Here is a 24,568-nt window from a genome sequence, read left to right as displayed (position 1 = left end):
GTTCAGGGATAAAACACAAAACGGGTCTTCTCCTGGCAGTTGCCACACTCATTCATGTCACTGTGGAAGGCCCTGGCCACATGAGAAACTGACCTTTTACACTATCTTTTTTCTTTTGCTGAGCCACTGTGTATAGATTTCTAGGCACAGCCTTTCAACTTAGACCTTTGGAATGCTCTTTTGCTGCTTTATATATAGTGAAACACTTTAGGACTCTTTGAACTTCCAATAATTGTCTGCACTGGGATGGATATTATAGTAACAGGGTTTCAAAACTATGAAATTATGGGGTGCCTGGATTGTTCATTTGATTAAGCATCTAACTTCAGCTTAGGTCAGGATCTCACGGTTCATGGCTTCAAGCCCTGCATTGGGCTCCATGCTCACAGTGTGGAGCCAGCTTGGGATTCTCTCTCTCTCCCTCCCTCACTCCCTCTCTTTTTGCTCTTCCCAACTCACACTTTCTCTCAAAATAAATAAATAAATAAATAAATAAATAAATAAATAAAGCTTTTTAAAAAAATCTATAAACTTATGGGGCACCGTGGTGGCTCAGTTGGTAGAATATCTGACTCTTGATCTTAGGGTTGTAAGTTTAAGCCCCACACTGGGTATACGTCTGCTTTAAAAACAACAACAACAGCCATAAAATTATCCTCTGATACCAGTGAAGCTGGCATTTCTTCCCCCTCCCAGCCCCTTCTCCCTCCCACCGTTAAAGCTCCCCCAGTAGGGCTCTGAATTTTATACGCGTACATTCTTTTGTATAGCTCTGAATCTCCATGTGCAGAAGGTACACACTGAGGTACACAGGCAGTTTTGACCAATTCAGAACCCATAAGAGATGAGCATGTATATGTATTTGTGAAGGAGCTGTCTTCTTTAACTGGCACTTTCAGCCCTTGTCTGGTAGCAAGTCACAGAAACCCAATCAAACAGCCTTAGGCACAAAAGAATGCAAACTGTCAGAAGGATTTTTGGTTCATGTAACTGAAAAGCTCAGGGGCTATGGCTACCGTGAAGTAGGGCTGTACCCAGGTCCTTAAACAGTGGCACTGTTTTTTGTCTCCAGTCCCTTACACCCACTGTCATGGCTGCTTCCCAGAGGCCTCCCCATGTGGGGACAGAGGCAGTCAATGGCAGTTCAGGCTTACATCCCACCAGTTTACACAACTGTCAGAAAAGGAGTTCTTTTCTGGCAAGTCCAGCAAAATTGATAAGCTAAGGCTCTCATTACCCCCACCTGGATTTTGTTTCTACTCTCAAACCAGGATGCTCTGTCCCACGAGCATGATGTAGAGCTCTGATTGGGCAGGGCTGGGTCACATGCCCACCTCCAGATCCAGGTGGGGTCAGCCCCCCCGGCCCCCCCCACCAGCCACATGAGCCATGGGGAGGGAAAGGTTAGTTCCCCCAAGTGAACATGGCTGCTGTTAAAAGAAGCTGATCAGGCTAAACAAGAGATGTCCATAGTAGTATGTAGTCCACACCGGGGGAAAGGAAACAGGGAAAGCTGAATGGGGTTTAAGGAATGGCAACTATTCAAGAGGACTTGGGGAAATTAGTAAAATCTTCATAAATAAGTGACAGAGATTCAGGGGACTAATATAGACCAATAAATCAGTGCCTCTTTGGCAAGTAAAAAGAGTTTTCTCATTTATTCATTTGGGTAGACAAAGAGGCCATGACAGGCCAAATAATGGCTCCCAAATATGTTCTCTGCCCTAATCATTGGAACTGCTGTGTGTTACCTTCCATGACCACAGGGCCTTTGCAGCTGTGTGCTTAAGGGAAGGGCCTTGAGATGAGGAGATCATCCTGAATTAGCTGGATGGACCCAGTGTAATCACAGGAGTCCCCACAAGAAAAAGTCAGGAGCAGTTAGAGAAGGAGATGTGAGGAAAGAAGTGGAGATCGAAGTGATGTGTCTTGAAGATGAATGAGGGGGCCACAGACCAAGGAACACTAGAAGCTGAAAAAGGCAAGGAAACAGATTCTCCCCTGAAACTTCCAGGAGAAATCAGCCCAGCTGACACGTTGATTTTAGCCCAGTAAGACTGATTCCATGCTTCTGGCTTCCCAGAATTATAAGAGAATCCATTTGTGTTATTTTTAAATCACTCATTTGTGGTCATTTGCCCCCGTGGCCACAAGGAATAATACAGAATCCTTCAGTGAAGAGCTGAGTTTGAGGATGATCGGGGGTGGACCAGGCAGACAAAGGACGGATGGAGCACCAGCCTAAGACAGCCGAGTGAAACACAGATGTCATGTGGACACCTCACTGTCACTCCAGGGGCGAGTGGCAGAGGAACCAGGACCCCGGAGGTGGCACATCTCACGCCACAGAGTTGGGGCTTGCTGCCAAAGCCCATGGAAAGCTTTGGAAAGGCTTTAGAAGTAAAATCATGTGATCCGTTGATGATTAAGAGAGGTCAGTCATCCCGGCACCCGTCGAAAGGATGAGTTAGGTAAACGTGAAGAAAGTTAGACACAAGACAGAGAAATCACTTAGGAGAATTTTATAGCTGGCCTAGCGAGAACTGAGCTGAGGTTAAAAGTGAGAATGGGTACACGGCCAAATTGAAGAGCCGCTTTACAAGGCAGCAGATAGTGGCTGACCAGATATGGGAGCGTAAAGAAAAGGACTCGCTGGCGTCTGGCTTCAGTGACCAGGGGAACAGCTGGCCAGGAAAGAAAATCTAGGAAGAGAAGTAATTAGAGAGGAAGAGAATTTGTTCCATTTGGGGCGTGGTAATCTGGTTGTCTGGTAGGTTGTGGTCATGTCTAATTGGCAGCTAAAACCAGGTCTGGATCTCAGGAAGGATGTCGGGGCCCATCTGGATTGGAAATGGCAGAGTTGATAGTCCTCAGTGTGTGCAACTTGGTGGTATGAGCACGGCGAGGGTCAGGAACAGCCAGAAATGTGGACAGGCAGAATCCTGGGACAGCTTTACTCAGGTGCAGGCAAAGGAGGAAGGCCCAGAGAAGGAGAGAGAGAGTGGCCAGATGCACAGGAAGAAAACCATGAGACCACAACCCATTCTGCCGTTTCTAGATAGTCCAAGTTCTTACGGAGTTATATCAGAGCTTATGGTGTGCTTAAAAAATATTGAGGCTGAGTCTGGACCACAAGAAAGCTGCAAAAAGTACTGAAAGTCTTGACTGATTGCTGTAATTTTCTGTGCCATCAAGAATTCCCAGAACCACACAAGAATTTGCTAGGCAGCGTTGCATTCCTAGGGGAGGGACCGTGAAACCTTCCATCAACGTTGTTCTTACAGAATTGGTCGCACTGGGCTGGATTCTCTCCTTATCCTTTCATGGATCAGACAAATTATTTTCATTTTGGTTTTGGTTTCACTCCTTTTATTATTTCTTATTAGAAATGTAATATGTGATCATCATAAAAAATGAAAATAACACAGAAGCATAGTAAATTAAAAAGTAAAATCCCTTCCAATCCTACTGCTCACAAGTAGCCATTGTGAACAACTTGGTGCCTGTCTTTCAAATCTGCTTACATAGTTAAAAACTATAATACAGATGGCATTTTGTGTCATTAGAAATGGGACAATACATGGGGCACCTGGGTGGCTCAGTCAGTTAAGCGTCCGACTTCGGCTCCGGTCATCAGCTCAGAGCCTAGAGCCTGCTTCAGATTCTGTGTCTTCCTCTCTCTCTGACCCTCCCCTGTTTGCTCTCTGTCTCTCTCTGTCTCTCAAAACTGAGTAAAAGTTAAAAAAAAAATTTTAGTGAGATAATACCATGCACAGTGTTCAACAACTAGCTTTTTTATTTATCATGGACATCTTCTGTGCCAGTACAATGTAGAGCCACTTCAGTCTTTTTCATGGCTATAGAAAACTACCTAGAAGAGAGGTACTGTAATTTATTTAACCACTCCCCAGTGTGCATTTTGATTATTTGCTCTTCTTTATTATTGTGAATAATGTACGAAGTCTCTTTGTACATAAGCCATTCACACTCGTGGTGGTGTTCCAAAGAGAGATCTGTATAGGCAGCATTGCTAGGTCAAGGATATCAATATTTAAATTTTTGATAGAAGCTGCCAAATTGCACACCATGAAGGCTGAATGGAAAATGTGGAAATGCATGATAAATATTCATGTTTAGTTTTCTTTTAAAGTATTGTGTTTATTAATGCAGGCTTTGGTCCTTTAACATTTCTCAGCTCCACGAGTCTCAGTACCTTCCATATTTGTTGATACTTAAAATCTGAGCAGGAGGAAGGATGAAAAGAATGGAATGAGCCATGCGTTGGGTCCTCTGAAGGGTGGGTCTGACTTTAGTGCAGTGAAGCGGTGAGTGGGCTTTCAGGACCCCAGGTTCCAGCCTTCCGTAAGCCCTGAAATGCCTGGGCAAGACGTCTTGAAGGAAGCCCAGTGGGAGGGAGCAGACAAGAGGAGGTGGCACTGACTGAATGACCACACTGTCCAGGGATGAGTGTGGCCCTGTGGTTGAAGCTTGCGATCTAGAGGGGAGGGTGGACAATACACAAACCGAGAAGGACAGCATATACTTCTGACTGTGATAAACGCTGTGAAGAAGAATGAAGCCAGGGAAGGGAAGATTGGCAGGTGACGGGAAGGCTGTCCACCTGCTGTGTCAGGCGCAGCCTCTCTGAATATTATCATTTGTGCAGAGACTTGAATGAATGGATGAGTGAACCATGCTCAAGGCCTAGAGGAAGCATGGAAGGCTTCTGGGAAGAAGGAATTCAAACTAAAGGGCCTGGAAAGGGAGGAGGTGTGGCTTATTTGAGCACCCGCACAGCGGCGGTATAGTATGGTGGGAGTGTGTGAGCAGAAAGCCGAATGACGCCATGTGTATATCAGGGTTCCTCAGAGAAACAGAACCAATTGTTTATAGGTACGTGTACATGTAACACATTTCAGAGACAGACAAAATATATCGAAAATATGTATATGTTATGTGTAATATATATAACTTCTTATTCTATAATACATAATATAATATAAATTATATAATGTGAAGTTCCTTCTTAGTCAGCCTTTTGTTCTACTCAGGCCTTTGGCAGATTCTACGAGGCCTACTTACATTGAGGAGGGCGGTCTGCTTTACTCAGTCTACCAATTTAAATTTTGTCTCATCTAGAAACACCCAGAATAATGTTTGACCAAATGTCTGGGCACCCCATGGCCCAGTCAAGCTGACACACAGAGTTAACTATCGTAGTGTGCCCGTGAAGTAGCCAGGGGACAGGTCACCTAGGGCTGTGCTGCTCACTATGCTGGCCAGTGGCCCATGAGGCATTGTTGAGAACTCAAATATGGTGACCAGCTTTTGAAGTGATACTATGTTGGATTAAATCAAAGATATTATTACAATTAATTTCATTATACTTTTACTTGTTAAACGTTGCCACTAGGAAATTTTAAACGACACAAGTAGCCCATATTCGGTTCCTCTCGGCTAGTGCTGGTCTGTAGGGCCTCAGGGATGTGACAAGGGGTCTATAGTTCCCTCTGAGTACCTTGGGAGATGGCTGGAGGGCCTGGGCACAGTGAGTGAACGATGGTGCCACTTACTGAGATGTGAAAGACTGGGGGTATGTTAACTAAATGCTGTGAAGTGTATTGACAGTAGGAAGAAAAAAAGAGCAGGGGAGAAATACAAAAGAGAATTCAGGTTTTAGAAGAGTTCTATCAATGAGACTGAAAGAGTTTTTCCAAAAGCAGTAAAACAGAGGAGATGATGACAGGTATGAGGGTAGAAGAGCAGAAGAGCTGAAGAATAAGGACGGAGAGAGGCAGTGAGGCAGGTCCACTGGCGCAGGGAAAGTGGGAGCCCAGTCAGGCCAGGAAAGAACGAAAGATGGGGAGGTTGGATCCAAACTCCTGGAATGATCTCTCTCCACCATCATACATCTCTATACACACATGTACACATGCATGCACACATACATATAAATAATCCATCATAGTGCTTTTAAAACTGTCAAGAGAAAAACTGACAAATCATTTGAACATACTAAAATTGAAACTCACAGTACAATGAAATATACTATAAATACATCTTAAAAAGTGGGAGGCTGGAAAATAAAATTTACATGGCAGGCAAAGAAAGGATTAATACCCAGGGTAAATGAAGCGTTACTAATACATCAGTAAGAAAAATAGGCAAAGGATTTAATCAGGCAATTTTCAAATAAAGAAATGCACATGACTAATCTGAAAAGACTCTAAGTGTCTGGCAAAAATTATGATGATTGAGACTTCGATGTCAGTAGGGTATGGGGTATGTAGAAATAGTCGCCCTCCCTTGGTTGGGAGTGTGAATTAGTGACTCCTTGCAGAAGGCAGTTGGTTGGACTGCGACTCTTAATCGAGCAGACTCTTAATCCAGCAAAAGCACTTCTATGCCTTTTTCCTGTAAAGACACTGGGACCCGTGTGCAAAGAAACAAGTAGAAGAATGTGTATTGTAGCACATTAGCTATTTTCATGGCTAAAGTTGCAAACTATCTAAATAGTCATCAACAGGAGGATGGGTGAATGCATTATGGTGCATGTTTACCTATTAATATGTGGCGTTTTTAAAAAGATCTATAAATACATGGTTACAAGAAAGATATTTTAAAATGTGGGTAGGCAAAAAGAAATTATAATATACGATTCACTTAGCTAACCAATATCCGTATTTGTATTTTGTGTGGGTAGTATTTATAAATACCTAGAACGAGGTCCGGAAGAATAACCACCAAATGTCCACCAGCAGTTTACCTGTGGAAGAGGAGTGGCCTGCAGGCTCTGGGAAGTCGAAGCTGGATGTGTGCTCTGTATCTAAGGAGCCATCCCCTAGCTTTACTTTTTCCCCCCTTTAATAGCAAAACTTGCTTTAGTTCTTTTTTTTAGAGTAAATAATTTTTTGTTTGAATTCAAGGTGGTTAACATACAGTGTAGTATTGGTTTCAGGATTAGAACCCGATGATTCATCACTTACATACAACACCCAGTGCTCATCACAAGTGTTGTCCTTAATGCCCATCACCCGTTTAGCCAATCCTACACACCTCCCTTCCAGAACTCTCACTTTGTTCTCTATTGTTAAGAGTCTCTTATGGTTTGCCTTCCTCTCCACTTTTATCTTGTTTTTCCTTCCCTTTCCCTGTGTTCATCTGTTGTGTTTCTTAAATTCCACATGAGTGAAATCATATATTTGTCTTCTTCTGACTGACTTATTTCACTTAGCATAATACACTCTAGCTCCATCCACATTGTTGGCAGATGGCAAGATTTCATTCTTTTTGATTGCTGAGGAATATTCCATTGTATATATATACTACATCTTTTTTACCATTCATCAGTCAATGGACATTTGGGCTCTTTCCATAATTTGGCTATTGTTGATAGTGCTACTATAAACATTGGGTTGCTTGTGCCCCTTCGAATCAGCATTTTTGTATCCTTTGGATAAATACCTAGCAGTGCAATTGCTGAGTTGTAGAGTAGTTCTATTTTTAATTTTTTGAGGACCCTCCATACTGTTTTGCAGAGTGGCTGCACCAGTTTGTATTCCCACCAGCAGTGCAAAAGAGATACTCTTTCTCAGCATCCTCACCAACATCTGTTGTTTCCTGAGTTGTTAAGTTTAGCCATTGTGACAGGTGAGAGTTAGTATCTAATTGTGGTCTTGATTTGTATTTCTCTGATGATGAATGATGTTGAGCCTCTTTTCATGAGTATGTTAACGCTTCTGGGTCTTCTTTGGAAAAGTGCCTATACATGTCTTCTGCCCATTTCTTCACTGGGTTATTTGTTTTTGGGTGCTGAGTTTGATAAGTTCTTTATAGATTTTAGATACTAACCCTTTATCTGATATGTCATTTGCAAATATCTTCTCCCATTCTGTTGGTTACCTTTTGATTTTGTTGATTGTTTCCTTCACTGTGTAGAAGCTTTTTATCTTGATGAGGTCACTGTACTTCATTTTTTATTTCATTTCCCTTGCCTCTGGAGACATAGCTAGTAAGAAGTTGCCACGGCCGAGGTCAAAAAGGTTGCTGCCTGTGTTCTTCTCTAGAATTTAGATGCTTTCCTGTCTCATATTTAGGTCTTTCATCCATTTTGAATTTTTCTGTATCGTGTAAGAACGTGGTCTTAATTTCATTCTTCTGCATGTTGCTGTCCATTTTCCCCAGCACCATTTGATGAAGAGATGGTCTTTTTTCCATTGCATACTCTTTCCTGCATTGTCGAAGATTAGTTGGCCATTCATTTGTGGGTCAATGTTGGGGTTCTCTATTCTATTTCATTGATCTATGTGTCTGTTTTTGTACCAGTACCATACTGTCTTGATGATTACAGCTTTGTAATATAGCTTGAAGTACAGAATTGTGATTCCTCCAACTTTGATTTTCTTTTTCAAAATTGCTTTGGTTCTTCAGGTTCTTTTAGAAACAAAAATTTTAGAATTGTTTGTTCTAGCTCTGTGAAGAATGCTAGTATTATTTTGATAGGGTCTGCCTTGAATGTGTAGGTTGCTTTGGATAGCATCAGCATTTTAACAATATTTGATCTTCCAATCCATGAGCATGGAATGTTTTTCCATTCCTTTGTGTCACCTTCAGTTCTTTCATAAGCTTTCTATAATTTTCTGCATATGGATCTTTTGCCTCTTTGTTTAGGTTTATCCCTAGGTATCTTATGGGCTTTGGGGCACTTGTAAATGGAATCAATTCCTTAATTTCTCTTTCTGCTGCTTCCTTACTGGTATATAGAAATGCAGCTGGTTTCTGTACATTGATTTTATATCCTGCGACTTTGCTGAATTCATGGATCAGTTCCAGTAGTATTTTGGTGGAGTCTTTTGTATTTTCTATGCAGAGCATCATGTTATCTGTGAAGAGTGAAAGTTTGACTTCTTTGCCAATCTGTATGCCTTTTATTTCTTCTTGTTGTCTGATTGCTGAAGCTAGGATTTCCAGTACTGTGTTAAAAACCAGTGGTGAGAGTGGACGTCCCTGTCGTGTTCTTGATCTCAGGGGAAAAGCTCTCAGTTTTTCCTTATTGAGAATGATATTAGCTGTGGATCTTTGATATATGGCCTTTATGATGTTGAGGTATGTCCCTTCTATCCCTACTTTTTTTTTTAAGGGTTTTTATCAAGAAAGGATGCTGTAACTATCAATAATAGCCAAAGTATGGAAAGAGCCCAAATGTCCATTGATAGATGAATGGATAAAGAAGATGTGGTATATATATACAATGGAATATTACTTGGTGATCAAAAAGAATGAAATCTTGCCATTTGCAACTACGTGGATGGAACTAGAGGGTATTATGCTAAGTGAAATTAGTCAGAGAAAGACAAATATATGACTTCACTCCCATGAGGACTTTAAGATAAAAAACAGATGAACATAAGGGAAGGGAAGCAAAAATAATGTAAAAGCAGGGAGGGGGACAAATCATAAGAGACACTTAAATATGGAGAATAAACAGAGGGTTACTGGAGGGGTTGTGGAGGGGGATGGGCTAAACAGGTAAGGGGCAGTAAGGAATCTACTCCTGAAATCATTGCTGTACTAGATGCTAACTAACTTGGATGTAAATTTAAGAAAGGAAAGGAGAGGAGGGGAGGGGAGGAGAGGAGAGGGGAGGAGAGGAGAGAAAGGAAGGAGGGAAGGGAAGGGAGGGGANAGGAGAGGGGAGGAGAGGAGAGAAAGGAAGGAGGGAAGGGAAGGGAGGGGAGGGGAAGGGAGGGAGGAAAGGAAGGAAGGAAGGAAGGAAGGAAGGAAGGAAGGAAGGAAGGAAGGAAGGAAGGAAGGAAGGAAGGAAGCTGTATTTGTCATTGTGCTTTTTCTGCATCTATTGTGAGGATCATATGGTTCTTATCCTTTCTTTTATTAATGTGTATCATGTTGATTGATTTGTGAATATTGAACAAGCCCTGCAGCCCAGGAATGAATCCCACTTGATCATGGTGAATAATTCTTTTGATGTACTGTTGAATTCGATTTGCTAGTATGTTGTTGAGAATTTTTGGCATCCATGTTCATCAGGGCAGTTGGCCTGTAATTCTCCTTCATAGAGGGGGTCTTTGTCTGGTATTGGAACCAAGGTAATACTGGCTTCATAGAATGAGTTTGGAAGCTTTCCTTCTGTTTCTATTTTTTTGGAACAGTTTGAGAAGAATAGGTGTTAACTCTTCTTCAAATGTCTGGTAGAATTCCCCCAGGAAGCCTTCTGGCCCAGGGCTCTTGTTTGTTGGGAGGTTTTTGATAACTGATTCCATTTCCTTGCTGGTTAGGGGTCTATTTAAATTGTCTATTTCTTCCTGTTTCTGTTATGGTAATTTATGAGTTTCTATGGTAATTTATGAGTTTCTAGGAATTTGTCCATTTCTTCCAGATTGCCTGGTTTGTTGGCATATCATTTTTCATAGTATTCTATACAAATAATAATTGTTTGTATTTCTGTGGTGGTGGTTGTGACCTTTCCTCTTTCATTTGTAATTTTATGTATTTGGGTTCTTCTCTCTCTCTCTCTCTCCCCCTCTCCCTCTCCCTCTCTCTTCTCTCTTCTCTCTTCTCTCTCTCTGTCTCTCTCTCTCTCTCTGTCTCTCCCCAAGCTTTACTTTTAAAATGACATAATAAATTTGCTAAAGGGGAGGCCGGTCTAGGTATGTCCAGGTCTGTGTTATTTCTCTAATCCACCATCCATTGTTCCTTGACTTTCTGATGAAGGTGATGTGAAGGTGAGTGTCTGTGCGTGGCACACGACGGGACACGGCACTCTGCTCCTGGATGTAATTTGAGGAGCGTCCACATGCCTCTCTTCGTTATTGCTCATGTTCAGGTCATTTCATTCTGCTGGGGCTGGCTCTGATGCCAAATTCCAGGAAGGCTCAGCTGTAGCCAAGAGAGCTAAAAGGCTCTCTAGGTCACCTCTGTGGACCAGCTGCATGGAAATTAATTAGAGACAGACCATGTCCCCTGTGGCTCAGGTCTCAGTGATGCTGAAGTCATTAGCAGTTGTGTTCCGCTACAGCTTCCATCTCTGACTCTGAAAATTTGTTTCGGCAGGAAGAGGCGGGCAGACTGAGGTGGTGGCTAGTGACAGTACAACTTTAATTCCCAGGTAGTTTGTCAGAGTCACTGGGGTGCAGCGACCTCCAGAGACAGGGGCGTTTTTCATCAAATCAGAGACAGCGGTGTGCTTATTCCCCTGGCCACCACTTAATTCCCTTTGCTATAAACGAGTGTGTCATCCCCGAAGCACAGGGGGTGGTGACCATAGCAACAAATCACCCAAATATTACTTTATTCCATTTGTGTTTCATTAAGCCTCCCTTGCCACGAACGACTTGTGTTACTGTTTCCATTGTAACTAGCTCTTTTTCTTCCTTTTTCTCTTTTTAAACTCTATATAGGATCCAAGAAAGAAGTACAAAAAGATCAAGATGCTAATAAACCTGCTGTTTCGTCTCCTAAGAGAACAGTGGTTTCAGCCACCAAGCTTCATTCACCAGGTATTTAAGAAATGTGATTGGTGTTCATTCAGGGAGAAGGCTTGAACTTGTCATTTATTTTGTTCAAATGTCATTAATGGAGCAGTGCCAGCCCCCGAGATATGTGTCACGGTATCAGGACTTGATGTACATATTGCTGATGTGTTCTCACTCTAGATGAAATGAACCAGCTGTTGGCATCATTTTATGTTAAAAAACAAAATGTTATCGGGCTCTTAAGAGGTAAGATCTTCTCTGTGTAGGAGTATCTGCTATTCCAACAGCACGTAGGAATAATTTACAATCGAAAAACAGACTTTGAAGATCTAACCTCAAGAGATAATAATAGCTTCTAAAAAGAAGAAAAACAGAAAAACAATGGTAATACTTGCAATTTTGTCAATGAGGAAAACATTTACTTACCTTCAGATATGAAGAAACTAGGTAACATCACTTGAGAGTTGAAAATCATTTATCGTGGAATTTGATATTGTAGGCATTAACCCCTTTTAAAACAGAATGGAGTATAACCTCACATTCATTAAGCAAGAAAATTGTAGCAATAGTAGTTACTGTTTGAGAATACTTATACCAGGATATGAGGATATTCCTTAGCTCTTTAAATGTATTAATTTATTGAATGCCTGCAATGACTATGAAACACTTATTGAATAGTCAAAAGGTATTTATTAAACACATATCATATGCTGTGAAATCTAGCTTTAGACTGCGTACAAAGCACACACCTCAATGTAAGAGTACTAAAAGGTTAAAACATGAAAGGAAATATTTATACCAAGTAAATATTAAAGAATATTTAATTTGTTTAATTAATTTATCAAATTAATTTATCAAAGAGTATACACTTTGATAAAATATTCAAATATTTTATAATTTTTTATTGTTTTTTTCATCTTACTGAATTTTGAAGTTTTTTTTAAAAATATATTTTGAATATAGTTTTTTTTCAGTTACATGATTTACAGTCCCCCCCCCACCCAGTCTGTGGCTTGTTTTGTGTTCTCCTAGCAGTGCTTTAGAAGAGTACACTTTCTTAACTTTCCTGAAGTCCAGTTCATAATTTTTTTCTTTTATGGATTATGCTTTTGGTATTATCTAAAAAAAAATCGTTGCATCATCCTCAACCATGAAGATTTTTTCCTACATTTTCTTCTAAAAGATTTAGAGTTCTAGGCTTTATATTTAAGTCTGTGATCCATTTGAGTTTACTTTCATACACCGTGTGAGGGAGGTGAGCCTTGACATTTTTTGCAGGGTAACATGCAACAAATTTCTACTCTGATCTTTATGATTTCTTTTATTCTGTTTCTACAGGGTTTAACTAGCTGATATCATTAGTTTAAAATCTTTCTTCTTTTTCTAATGTGTGTGTTTAATAAAATAAATTTCCCTTTATTCATTGCTTAAGCTATAGTCCATAAATTTTGATATACTAGGTTTCATCTTCATTGGGTTCAAACTATTTTTAAATTTCCTTTTATGATTTCTTCTTTACTCATGATTATTTTGAAGTGTGTTTGCAGATATCTGGGACTTTCCAGAGATCTTTCTGATTTTATTTCTAATTTAATTCCATTGTGGTTGGAGAATATACTTTGGATGACTTGAATCCTCTTAAATTTATTGAGACGTTGTTTTATGATTCACAACAAGGTCCATCTTGGTAAATGATTCATACACACTAAAGAAAAACGTCTATTGCGCCCTATCTATGTGAAGCATTCTACGAATGTCATGGGTCAAGTTGGCTGATAGCATAGTTCAAGTATTCTATATCCTTACTGATTTTCTGTCTACATGTTCTCTTTGTAATTGAGAGAAGGTTGTTGAAATTTCTAAGTATAATTGTGGACTTGTCTCTTTCTCCTTTCGGTTCTATCATTATTTGCTTCTTGTATTCTGAAGCTCTGCTATTAGGTACATAAACCTTTAGGATCATTTATCATTTTGATGAATTGCCCACTTTATCATTAGGAAATGACCCTGTTTATCCCTGGTAATATTCTTTTCCCTGAAATCTACCTTATTCAATATTAATTGTACCACTCCAGGATTCCATTAGTTCCGCATGGTTATACCTCCTCGCACGTTCCTCCTTTTCATCTGCGTGTCTCTTTATTTTCAAGTGTGTTTCTTACAAGCAGCACATAATTGGCTCTTGCATTTTTCCCTAATCTGAAAGCTCTGCCTTTGATGTACATTTCATGTTATTGATTTGGTTGGGATTAAATCTACCATCTTCCTATTATTTTCTATCTCATGTGTTGTTTTTTGTTTTTTCCCCTATTTTACTGCCTTCTTTTGAATTAATTAAATATAATGATTCCATTTGTCCTCTTTATTGCCGTATTAGCTATCTGTCTCTTATTGGGTTATTTTAGTTGTTATTTAGTTATTTAGTTGTCGCTTTAGGGTTCATAGCTTCTATCTTTAACTTTTCACATTCTGCCTTGAAACGATACCAAATCACTTCACATACCATATAATACAGTGGATCCTTGAACAACATTGGTTGGAACTGTGCAGGTCCCCTTATGTGCGAACTTTCTTCAGTAAATACAGTACATACCGTAAATATATTTTCTCTTTCTTATGATTTCTTAATGACATTTTCTTTTCTCCAGCTTACTGTATTCCTGGTATAATATCGGATACATCTAGCATACAGTGTGTTGATCAATTGACTCTGATATCAGAAAGGGTTCCAGTCAACAGTAGGCGCTCAGTAGTTAAGTTTGGGGGTGGAGAGTCAAAAGTTATATGTGGATTTTCAACTGCACAGGGGGCTGTTACCCCTCACCCCTGCGCTGTTCAAGGCTCAACCGTGTAAGAATCTCTCAACTGTATTCTTCCATTTCTTTCCTGACATTTGTACTCCTGTTATCAAATACTTTCCTTCCACATGTGTCCTAAACCCCGCACTGCACTCTTCCCATTGACTATCAACGCTGTTTTCTTTCTAGGAGATGTAAATAAGAAAAAAGTCTTTCAGACTTTCCCTTTAGTTGTCATTTCTAGTGCTTTTTGTTCCTCTATGCAAACCCAGATTTCCAGCTGGTCCCATTGTTTTTCTACCTAAAGTATTTTCTCTGACTTTCTTGGTGGTGGAGTTTTCTGGTGGTAGAATCTTTCTGTTTCTGTGGACCTTCGTTTTTCTTGGATACTTTTACTTTGTTCAGAATTCAAGTTGGCATTTTCCCCCCTGAAGTATTTAAGGATGTTGTTCCATTGTCTTTTGGTTTGAATGGTTTCCAGTGAAGACAAACCCCTCTCCTTATCTTTGTTTCTCTGTACATAAGGCATCCTTCTTCTCTGGCTGTTTGAAAGCTGTTCTTTTTAGCACCCATTTTTAGCAAGGTGATTACACTTTGCCTTGGTATCCTTTTCTTCGTGGTTTTTGTACTTGAGGTTTGTTGTGATTCTTAGATCTGTGGGATACAGTTTTCATACAGTTTGAAAGTGTGTTGCCTATCATCTCCTCAGACATGTTCAGGCCTGACCCCTCCTCTTCTGGGACTCCAGCTGTATATACATTAGGCCACTTGAAGTTGACTCACAACTCCTGTCCAAACTGATAACCCTGTTTGCTTCCTTCACCCTTTTTTCTCTGCATGTTTCATTTTGGATAGTTTCTCTTATTGTATGTTTGCTAATTTTCCTTTCTTTCTTTCTTTCTTTCTTTCTTTCTTTCTTTCTTTCTTTCTTTCTTTCTTTCTTTCTTTCTTTCTTTCTTTCTTTCTCTCTCTCTCTCTCTCTCTCTCTCTCTCTCTCTCTCTCTTTTCTTTCTTTCTTTTTTAAATAGCACCCATTTGTTTGTTCTACTGGACACAATTCTGTAGGTTAGACATGCAGGTGTGGCTTCTGTGGGTTCTCTGTTCAAAATATCACAATCATGATGTCAGTGGGGCTGAGTTCTTGAGCGGAGGCTCTGGAGGAAAAAGCCACTTTCAAATGCATTCAGGCTGTTGGTAGAACCAGTTCACTGTAGTTGTAGGACTGAGGTGCCTGTTGACAGTCAGCCACCACTTTCAGCTCGGAGGGCCCCTGACAACCACTGGTCTACCTTCTGTTTTATGGGATTTGCTTAGTGTGGATATTTCATATAAATGGAATCGCACAGCATGTGACCTTTTGAATTGGTTTCTTTGATTTTCATCATGTTTTTGAGGCTCATTCGTGTTAAAGCTTGAATCAGTATTTTATTCCTGGTTTTGGCCGAGTAATATTCCATTCCATAACATTCCATATATCACATATGATAGTTTACATTCATCAATTGATGGACATTTGGGTTGTATCCAGTGTTGGGGCTGCTATGAGTAATGCTGCTATGAACATTCATGTTACAATCTTTCCTTATGTCATGTCTGAATCTACTCTTTATCTCATTCTGTGTATTTTTCGTCTTAGACATTTGAGTTTTCAATCTCTAGAATTTTTATTTAGGTCTTTTTTTTTTCTTTAAATCTGCTTTATTTCTACTTGACATATTCAATCATTCCACTAGCTTCTTGAACATATGGAATGTAGTCACAAATAACTGTTAATCATCTGCGTCATTTCTTGTGGGCTTCACTTGATTGCATTTCTCCTCCTTATGGGTTATGTATCCCTGCTTACTTCCGTGCCTGAGAATTTTTTTTTGGATTCCAGACATTGTAAATTTTTCCTTGTTGGGTGGTGGATTTTTTTTTTAATTCCTATGAATATTCTTAAGCTTTATTCTTAAACAAAAGTATGTTCCTTGCAGAGAGTTTAGTTATTTTGGGTCTTGCTTATTGGCTTTGTTAGGCAGGTCCCAACTAATGATGAGCCCAGAGCCAATTTTACCATATTACCAAGCCAAGACCCTTCTGGGTATACTCTCCATTGCCCCCTGAATTTTGAGGTTTTCTACTTTGGCTGACGGGAACAAGAACGAATTCTGAGCCTCTGTGAGCACTCAGGAATTGTTCCCTGAATTTGGGGAATTCTTTCCCGGGCCTTGGATACTCTCTTCCCAGGCACACAGTGATTAGAACTTGTCCTTAAACTCGAGGGGACCCTGTTCTCTCTGTGGAGTGATGTTCTCTCTGCTAGTCTCCCTTGTAACCTCTGAGTCCTCAGCTTCCTGAATCCCCAGCCCCATTTTCTCAACTTGGGGAAACCACCAGGCTTCACATGGGTTCCCCCACTCATGCCACAGCCTAGAAGGTCACTCCAGGAAATAGGCTGAGGCAACTATAGGGATTACTTCCTTTGCTTTCCAGCTCAGGATCCCTGTGCTTCACTGCCTAATGTTGATGTCCTAAAACCATTGTCTGATTACATTTGGGCTGAGTTTTTTTGGGTTTGTTTCAGATCAGAAGTTAAGTCTGATCCTTCTCACTCCATCTTGGCCAAAAGTAGTTATATTTTGGAATATAAAAGTTTAGCAATTGCCGTAATACTATTAAACCATGATTTTTCACCCTTGGAGAAAACAGTTCAGATTTACCTTGCTACCTATACCTCTTACAAATACTAAGAAATTTCCTGAAGATGAGAATATTTTTATGTCACCCTTTATTTTGTCTAGAGAATGGGTTGTAGTAACAAATTTTTATAGTTGGCTTTGGAAACCCTGATTATAACTTCTGGGGATTTTTTTTGTTTGTTCACTTTTACATCATATAGAAAAGAATCCACTCCTTCCTTGGAATGGGAGGTGGAAGCCTCTCCTTTCTAGAGCATAGCAGGTTGGTACCCAGTTTAGTAATTCCTGCCCTCACTCATGCTCATGACCGGCTGGAAGGAAATTTCTGGTCCCCCTGCCATTTGCTCGTCACCTTCCCCACACTAGCCAACCTCAGGCCAACAAGTGCCAGGACTAAGTAGGAAAATAGTGTGCTATTTGGTGGAATTTTCTGGAATAAATTTAGATCTATTTAAGAAAAATAAAGCCTACCCAAGACCACAGGGAACTAGGCACGTGTGCTACCTGGGGTTGCTGCAGATGCCAGTATGCAAGAAACAGATTTCCTTTCTGCTAGGATGTTGGCCAAACTCATGAAGTGCTTTTCCCTAAGCCAGAAGGCTGTCTGTCTAAGTTGCGTCCTGTCCTTCTTATTCACAAGGGTTAAGGCCATGGGCCTCCTCTGATGTTGTAAATACACAGATTCCAGTGCTGCACTGTTTGTTTATCACATCAGTTAAGCTTCCAGCTTTAAAATTAAACCAAGCTTTTTTATCCATTAGAATCCTCTAGACAGTGAGCGGATGGCTGCGGATGAATTTTTAATATTCTCTTTCCATTTTTAAGGGCTGCATTCTCCCCAGTGCTCTTGCCTTTGCACGCAAGTGGCTTGCATTCACCTCTATGAGAATATAAGGTTACTGGCTTTTCCCCTAAGCTGCCAGTTGTCGCTGGGACTATCACAGATTCTATCTGGCCCTTGGGTGGCTGACAAGAAATTGTGATTGGGGCAAGATTGATATCCTGGGAGAATGTTCTGGATTTAGAATGTGTCCTGAACATGTGAGATCTGTCAGAGATGCTGTAGAGGAGGCCAGCAGTTTGCCGAAGTGGCAGGAGCCCTGGACAAGAAGTCAGAAGCAGGAAATCCAGGCTGGGTCCCTACTGACAGTGGATCGCCTCGGGTCAAAGACGGGGCCTCATTCCTTTGCACTCCCCGCTGGACCTTGCATTATGTCGCTCAGAGTAGGAGCTTAGTAAAAGCTGTCAAATATTTTGGTTCCCCACAGAAACATGCGACATGAAGTGTGCCACGTGAAATTGTCGCTGTCTGTAGGTCATGGCAAAACACTGGTCTAGGTACTTCTGTTCACAGATTTCATACTGAAGAGTTGCTCTGGGGATAAACCTCAGTAACAGTTGGGAGGTTTATTAAGGCACTCGTTAAAAAACTCGTTATTGCTACTCTCTTTTTCACTTCATTTGAAGACTCCAGAACCATCAATAAGCCTCATTTTGAATGTCTTTATTCATTAATCGACTTCCTAGTTCAAGTGAGTAGAAATCAGAAGGCTATTGTAGGAGACGGATTCTTTGGAAGGAGTCCAAACACACATACGAGGCTCTGCCTGACTGGGGAGAGAGGTCAGTGGCTTGCCTGCCGGCCTAGAAGCTCTGACCACCGCAGACGCTATATAAATACTGCAAGTAATAGGGAAGGAGGTGATAACAAAGCCTTCCAGCACCTGGACATGTCCTCAGGAGACATGGCACGCCCCCCCCCCCCCCCATTTAAAGCATTTCTCCAGCTCTTCCAGAAAAACACGGGTGTAAGAGGTCAGAAGTGAGGCACCTCAGACACCTCTTCTCAGTGCCAAGCGTGTGCTCCATGAGCAACACGTGATCACTGCCTTCCAGAAGATTCCCATCATGCTCCCGTACCCCCTTACTTCCTAAGCCGATTGGTATTTTAGCTCCATTATGTGCTGGCTTTTAGGAGAAGGCAGCAGAAGCACACACAATCCTCAATTTTTAGTGAGACAGGTGAAGCTGGCTGTGTGTCAGTCATTTTATTTCAACATAAGTTCTCCGTCTCTAAGATGATAGAGGAGCCCATGCGGCTGTCCTCACACACCGTCCTAGGGACAGTGTGACATGTGGGTGGACAGGAAAGTAAGCGACAGAACAGTACTTCAGGGAGCTAACTATAGACATACTTAACAGAAACTGACAGCGCACAAAGGATACTTGTTTTGGTGAGGACCAAAAATATGCTGCTGATAGTAAAACGATTATTGGTTCTAGACAGAATCCTAGCAGTAGACTTAGAAAATGGCAGGACCCTTATCAGCTAAAGCAATAGACAACTCCAGAGCCAACCTTGTTTCTCTGCATTTCCTTCCAATAGCCTTAGCACCGGGGTCTGAGCCTCAGACGGGGCTGGGACAGTTGGTGGGGTGCCAAGTGGACCGTGGACCAAGAATCCCAAATGAAGATTGGTTCCAGGAGGTAGTTTGGTGTCAGAAGGCCTCAGATCTTAAGTTCGTAGGGGAACGTCTGTCTTGACTCAGAACATCATTTTGGTGTTCCCATGAGTAGAAGGTGGACTGAGTGGACTGATGTTCAGTAACATAACTGCATTGGTACCGAAATGAACACTGGGAATAGGATTTCACCAAATCCTTTTATGCTGTCCATTTACTGCTGAGTATTGTCGCTGACCTAACACTGATGGCAATGATGAAAATAATAGTAAAAATAACCATAACAGGGGTTAAATCTGACAGCCAAAGACACACAACAACATGAGTGCTTACAATATGCACAAGTTCAGAGATGATTCTTTATGCTAGATTGCAATTATCTGTAATTCACTGAGCTACAAGTAGGTTTTATGATTTCCTTTAGATTTCGAAAAGAAGTGCCTTCGATTGTAATGGTGTCGGGTACCTGGTACCTCAACACATTCCATGAAACTGGAATGTTTTATAAAATCATCAGCCACGCCAATAAAATGGTAAAGAGTACACATGGAAAAAAAAATCGACCTTGGTTCTTAGGCTGTGTCTTAGAGTTTAATTCAGGCAGCACTAACATCTCCCGCATGTTGTTAGTAATTATTTTTCTTTTGTTACCAGTATTGAGAATGTTAGGATTAAGCACATATTAAGAGTGATTTGCCTACAATGAGCAAGTGAATTTTCTGGATTATTATGGACACCACCATTGTAAGGACAGTTTTAAGGGAGCATTAATTGCACGTTCTACTACTCCATTAAGCCATAATAGTTTAAGATACATCATATGTGAGGTTGCATTGTGATCTCTGATGATTCCTTAAGAAGAAGATTTAATTAAAATTAGTACGGTTACCATTAAATTAACACTCAGAAGTGTTTAGATCAGTTAACCATCTTCTCCCCTTAAAACATGAGGCCACCTGGGTGTTCCGTAGAGTAAGCCTGTTACCCTGCTGTGTCTATTGTATCAGGGACAGAGGAGACCACCATTTTCGGACTGGTCTTCTCTGTTACTCCCTGATATTTTGGAGGGGCCAAGGGAGACAAAAGACCTTTTGAAATATTAAAGTTTCTTCACGATTGTGTGCTCAGCGTCCGTGTCATGTTCTCTCCCTGAGCAAAGGGAAGAACGTGCTTGGGAGACACACGTCCACTGTCCACCACTGCCAGGCTGGTCTGCAGCTCACACAGGAAGCACGGGGTCCTGAGGGAGACTCCTGCTTACCCTGGGCCCTGACCGTGATGCAGTACCTGTCTCTGAGCTCCTCCCTGGGGCCTTGCCTTTACTCCCCCAAGCGTCCACCTCATGTCATTCTCCTAAAAGCCACCCCACCCCGTCCCCAGCTCCTGGTGGAGTTTCTGGTCCCTTCCTCAGTGTTTGCCTGGATCCAGGAGCCTCATCTCAGAGGGTCTGTGAGCCAAGGGAAGAAATGAACACTTTCCTTATACCTCAGTGGAGCACAGCGCAGAGAGGGGTCCGCGCAGGTCAAGTGCTGTCTTACACTCAAAACATCATTCTGGCTATTGTGCAGTATAAGTAAAAAAAAAAAAAAAAAAGGTAAAAGAAGCAGGGCTTTGCATTAGAAAGTTTTGGGGGGGTTATGGGGGTTATGGGGGCTTGGACTGGACCTGTTAGCCCTGGAGATGGCATGAGTGGTCACATGGGGGAAGAATTTGGGGGGCCATTGATGCTGTAGGAACTTAATGCCAGGAATCCCTAGAGTAGAGGTCATTAGAGGCATGACTTGACCCTGACACCAGAAAGAGCAACCACAGTAAGGGGGAGAAGGCGCTGGTAGGCGTTGGTCCTGGAGGCCAGACTACAAGGCTGCGAGGTTCTAACGCTGGGTTCAGCCGAGATCGACTGATTTATTCCCTGTTAGACATTTTCACAGAGGAATCCCCTTGAAGAAAACGAAAGAAGCAGCCCCGCGTCGATCTCTCTAAGCAAACCTGGAAGAAATGCCGGGAGCTGGAAGAAATCTGGCAGTTTTGTCCGTTATTCTTTCCCTGACCATGAACCTCTGCTATTTAAGTCCCTGTCTGGTTTTGGTTTTTCTTTTCCTTTCAGCACCTGAAAGGACACATCGCGAGCAGTGCCTTCTCGGCCGCTTGCTCGTGATGAAATCCTTCGGCACCGAAGAAGCTGTTGTCCCGCTTGGGGTGAGTGTTCTCCCACAAGTGACCGTTTGTACTGTCTTCCCCCGCAGGACACCCCAAACAGCGGACGGCGGCTCCCCGAAATGGGTTTTCCCCGAAGCCCGACCTGCAGGTGCGTGAAGCCGAGCGGCAGCTGGTGCAGCGGCTGAAAGGCAGGTGCCAGCAGCAGGCCAGGCATCTGGGGCTCGTCCAGGCGGAGCTGCGCAGGGCCGTGTGCGCCTTCCAGGCCCTCGCCGTGTCCACCCAGTACTTCTCCAGAAAGGTGAGGCCGCGTTTGGTGCACGTCCGGGGGCCTCTTGTCGGAGGGGAGGGCAGTGATGGTGATGGTGACCTGGGAGGCTGTGTGTTTCAGTTTGGGTCTGGGGTCAGAGACCAGTTTGATGTTCAGAAGGTCCTGCAGAATCCCAGCAGTGACATCGAATGCTCAGGGAGCCAAGTTGGTACTTTTTGTGTGTGTGAAAGAAATCAGTCTGGGAAGAGTGATTTTGTCACCTTGATTTCAAACGGGAGAGTGCTATAAAAGAGAAAGGAGAAGGTAGAAAGGAGCCTTTCGACAACGGTGAGTGCTTTGAAGAGAATGAAACTTGAGGTCGTTTGCATTTTAGGGACGAAATGGCCGAATTCTAAAATGTCCGCACATTTCATAGAAGAGGGACGCAGGGGCACAGCGCTGGTTTTGGCCGTTGAGGGGACAGTGGCTGTGCCAGGCCGGGGGGCATCTGGCCCAGGAGTCAGGGCCAGGCTCACAGTGTTCACAGCGCAGCATGAGGGAGAGGGCATCCTCTCTGCTCCGCTGGCCTTTCTGAAAATGCAAAACGGGCTGGCTTCTTCCCAGCACATGAGTTGTCCAGAGGCTCCTGGGGCCATGCAGATGCTGAGTCTGTTAGGAGCCACGGTGTAGCAAAGCTTTCCTACCTCTTGATGTGGAACAGAGGTTAGAGAGAGCCTGGTATCTGATCCAGTGCATTTGTGCTCCAGCAAGAAGTGGCCAAGCCATGTTTGGGGGAGAAAATGAACGGTCCCCTTCAAGGTTTAAACATTATGACTCTGCATATTAGAAACCCATAGGGCATTTTGAGTTTCGTACATGGACCTTCTGGTACCTATAAATGGGAGGAAGTAAAAATGCTATATAGATGCTCTCCAAATAAGAAGATGAACTAACTACCTAATACCAGGCTAGTTTAAAGAAGAAAACCAAAAGAATGTTAGGTAACCCTGTGTCCACAGGCTTTGTATATTTTCTTCACATGAAAGCATGGAGGACTCTGGCTTTTGATGATCTCGTACACCCTCCCCTGCCCCTAGTGCACAAGTCTGAGCTGTCTGTCTACTTTTTGTTGTTTCCTGTTTCACTTAACGCTTTCAGCAGAAAGAGCCTATTACCCATTTGTTGGCATAATGAAAGACAAGGAAAACAGATTTCAGTTTCATCAATAGTTTCAGCGTCTCTGCCCGCCAAAATGTTAACAACGAACAAACAGTCCATTTGAATTTCACACCTTCTGGTCTGCTCCCATCCGTGTCACCTGTGAACCCTGAAGTGGCTGTAGACCCAACCTCATAAGAATTAAAATTACACATTTCTGAGGTAGCGAAGAGGCCTGGCTCACTGTTGTAAATGCTGAGCAGTTTCCTTATTCGAGAAAGAGTGACACATTTGTTGTTGTTGTTGTTTAGCTAGATGCTCATTTTCTCACTGGCTGTCAAATCTTTAATAAAGAGAGGAAAACAGAGTTATTCATTGAGGTTCTAATAACATTTATGTTGGTACTGTGCCCTTCTTGAGTTACCCTTCCCAGGCATCATCCATCATAACAAATCTTTATTTTTTTTCTTCATTTTATTTCCACTATAGTTAACATACAGTGTTATATTAGTTTCAGGTGTACGATGTAATGATTCAGCTCTTCCATGCATCACCCGGTGCTCATCTCATAACTGGGACTCCTGGCCCTCGTTTATGCCTTTATGGCAGAGAAGGGAGTTAGTTCCTGTGCAGAAATTAAGGGTTGGTTCCCTGGAGTTATCTATTTCTGTGCCCCCGGCATATTCCTTGTTGGCCCACGGACCGAGAGTTTTATTTCTGTGCAGCATACACATGGCCCTTAAATCAGAGACCAAACAGGGCCATCAGGTGATTTGTAGGCACCTCCCTCAGACCTCCTAGTACTCGAGCTGCACTCGGTGTGACATTTCAGCAAGAAGGATGGCAGACATGAATTTCATTTTCTTTTCGGTAAATCACAACCAGCCGCTCCAGACAGGCTTCCCAAACGGCCATGGCATTTCACCTCCCACACACTGTGTGCTTTTCTGTCTTTCTGATCTCAGTTCTCTCTCCAGATAAACCCCAGAACTAAAAATGAGCATGTTAAAAAAAAAAAAAATCTGTAATCGAACGTAAGTGGCTTTTGCACAGGCTACCATGTGTCCTCCGTGGTTAGGGTAGTTGATTGGAGAGTCTGCCAGTAACACCAGATTAGACCAGGAGGTATGATGTGGGGTGAAGCACCTGGGAAAATAGAGGCACAGCCATCAGCTAACTTCCAAGGATGAAGCCCTCGATGACAAGGTCTAGTGGTGCTGAGATGCTCGGTATCACTCTCGTGGGAAGCCAGTGCGTAATTATTACCTGCAGGAACGTTCAGAGCAGATCATGCCAGCCATGAAGCACGTGGCCCCTAGAGCCAGTGTGAAAAGGCAGTCTCTCTTTCCTCTTCTGGTGGGAAGACTCTGCCGTGTTTCTTGGAACTCTACCCATGTATGGTATCTACACTGTAGCATATTTACCTGCAAAGCATGGTGAGAGTCCAGGGCCAGCAAGAGCCAGCCCCCTCTTCACCTCCATCTATGAATGAGACCTTGAGCAAGTACCTGCCCCTCTCAGACCCTTGTCACATCACCTAAAGGAGTAACATCCTAGCCCTTGCTCTGTC

The 24,568-nt window shown here is 42.3% G+C and overlaps 1 protein-coding gene across 3 annotated transcripts in view; it reads left to right on the top strand.

Moving 5' to 3' along the window:
• MTUS2 (microtubule associated scaffold protein 2) overlaps positions 1-24,568 on the top strand; it is a 350,179-nt gene that overhangs the window by 189,842 nt on the left and 135,769 nt on the right. For all 3 annotated transcript variants that reach the window (XM_039255683.1, XM_039255679.1, XM_039255682.1), the window contains 2 exons: positions 11,418-11,516; positions 21,680-21,891. In XM_039255683.1, the coding sequence (XP_039111614.1) occupies positions 11,418-11,516; positions 21,680-21,891 (311 nt within the window). The remainder of the gene's footprint in view (positions 1-11,417; positions 11,517-21,679; positions 21,892-24,568) is intronic.

This window comes from Hyaena hyaena, unplaced genomic scaffold (assembly GCF_003009895.1).
Source record: "Hyaena hyaena isolate Hyena2069 unplaced genomic scaffold, ASM300989v1 scaffold_11, whole genome shotgun sequence".
Taxonomy (NCBI): Eukaryota; Metazoa; Chordata; class Mammalia; order Carnivora; family Hyaenidae; genus Hyaena; species Hyaena hyaena.
This window is presented reverse-complemented; position numbering and strand designations above follow the sequence as displayed.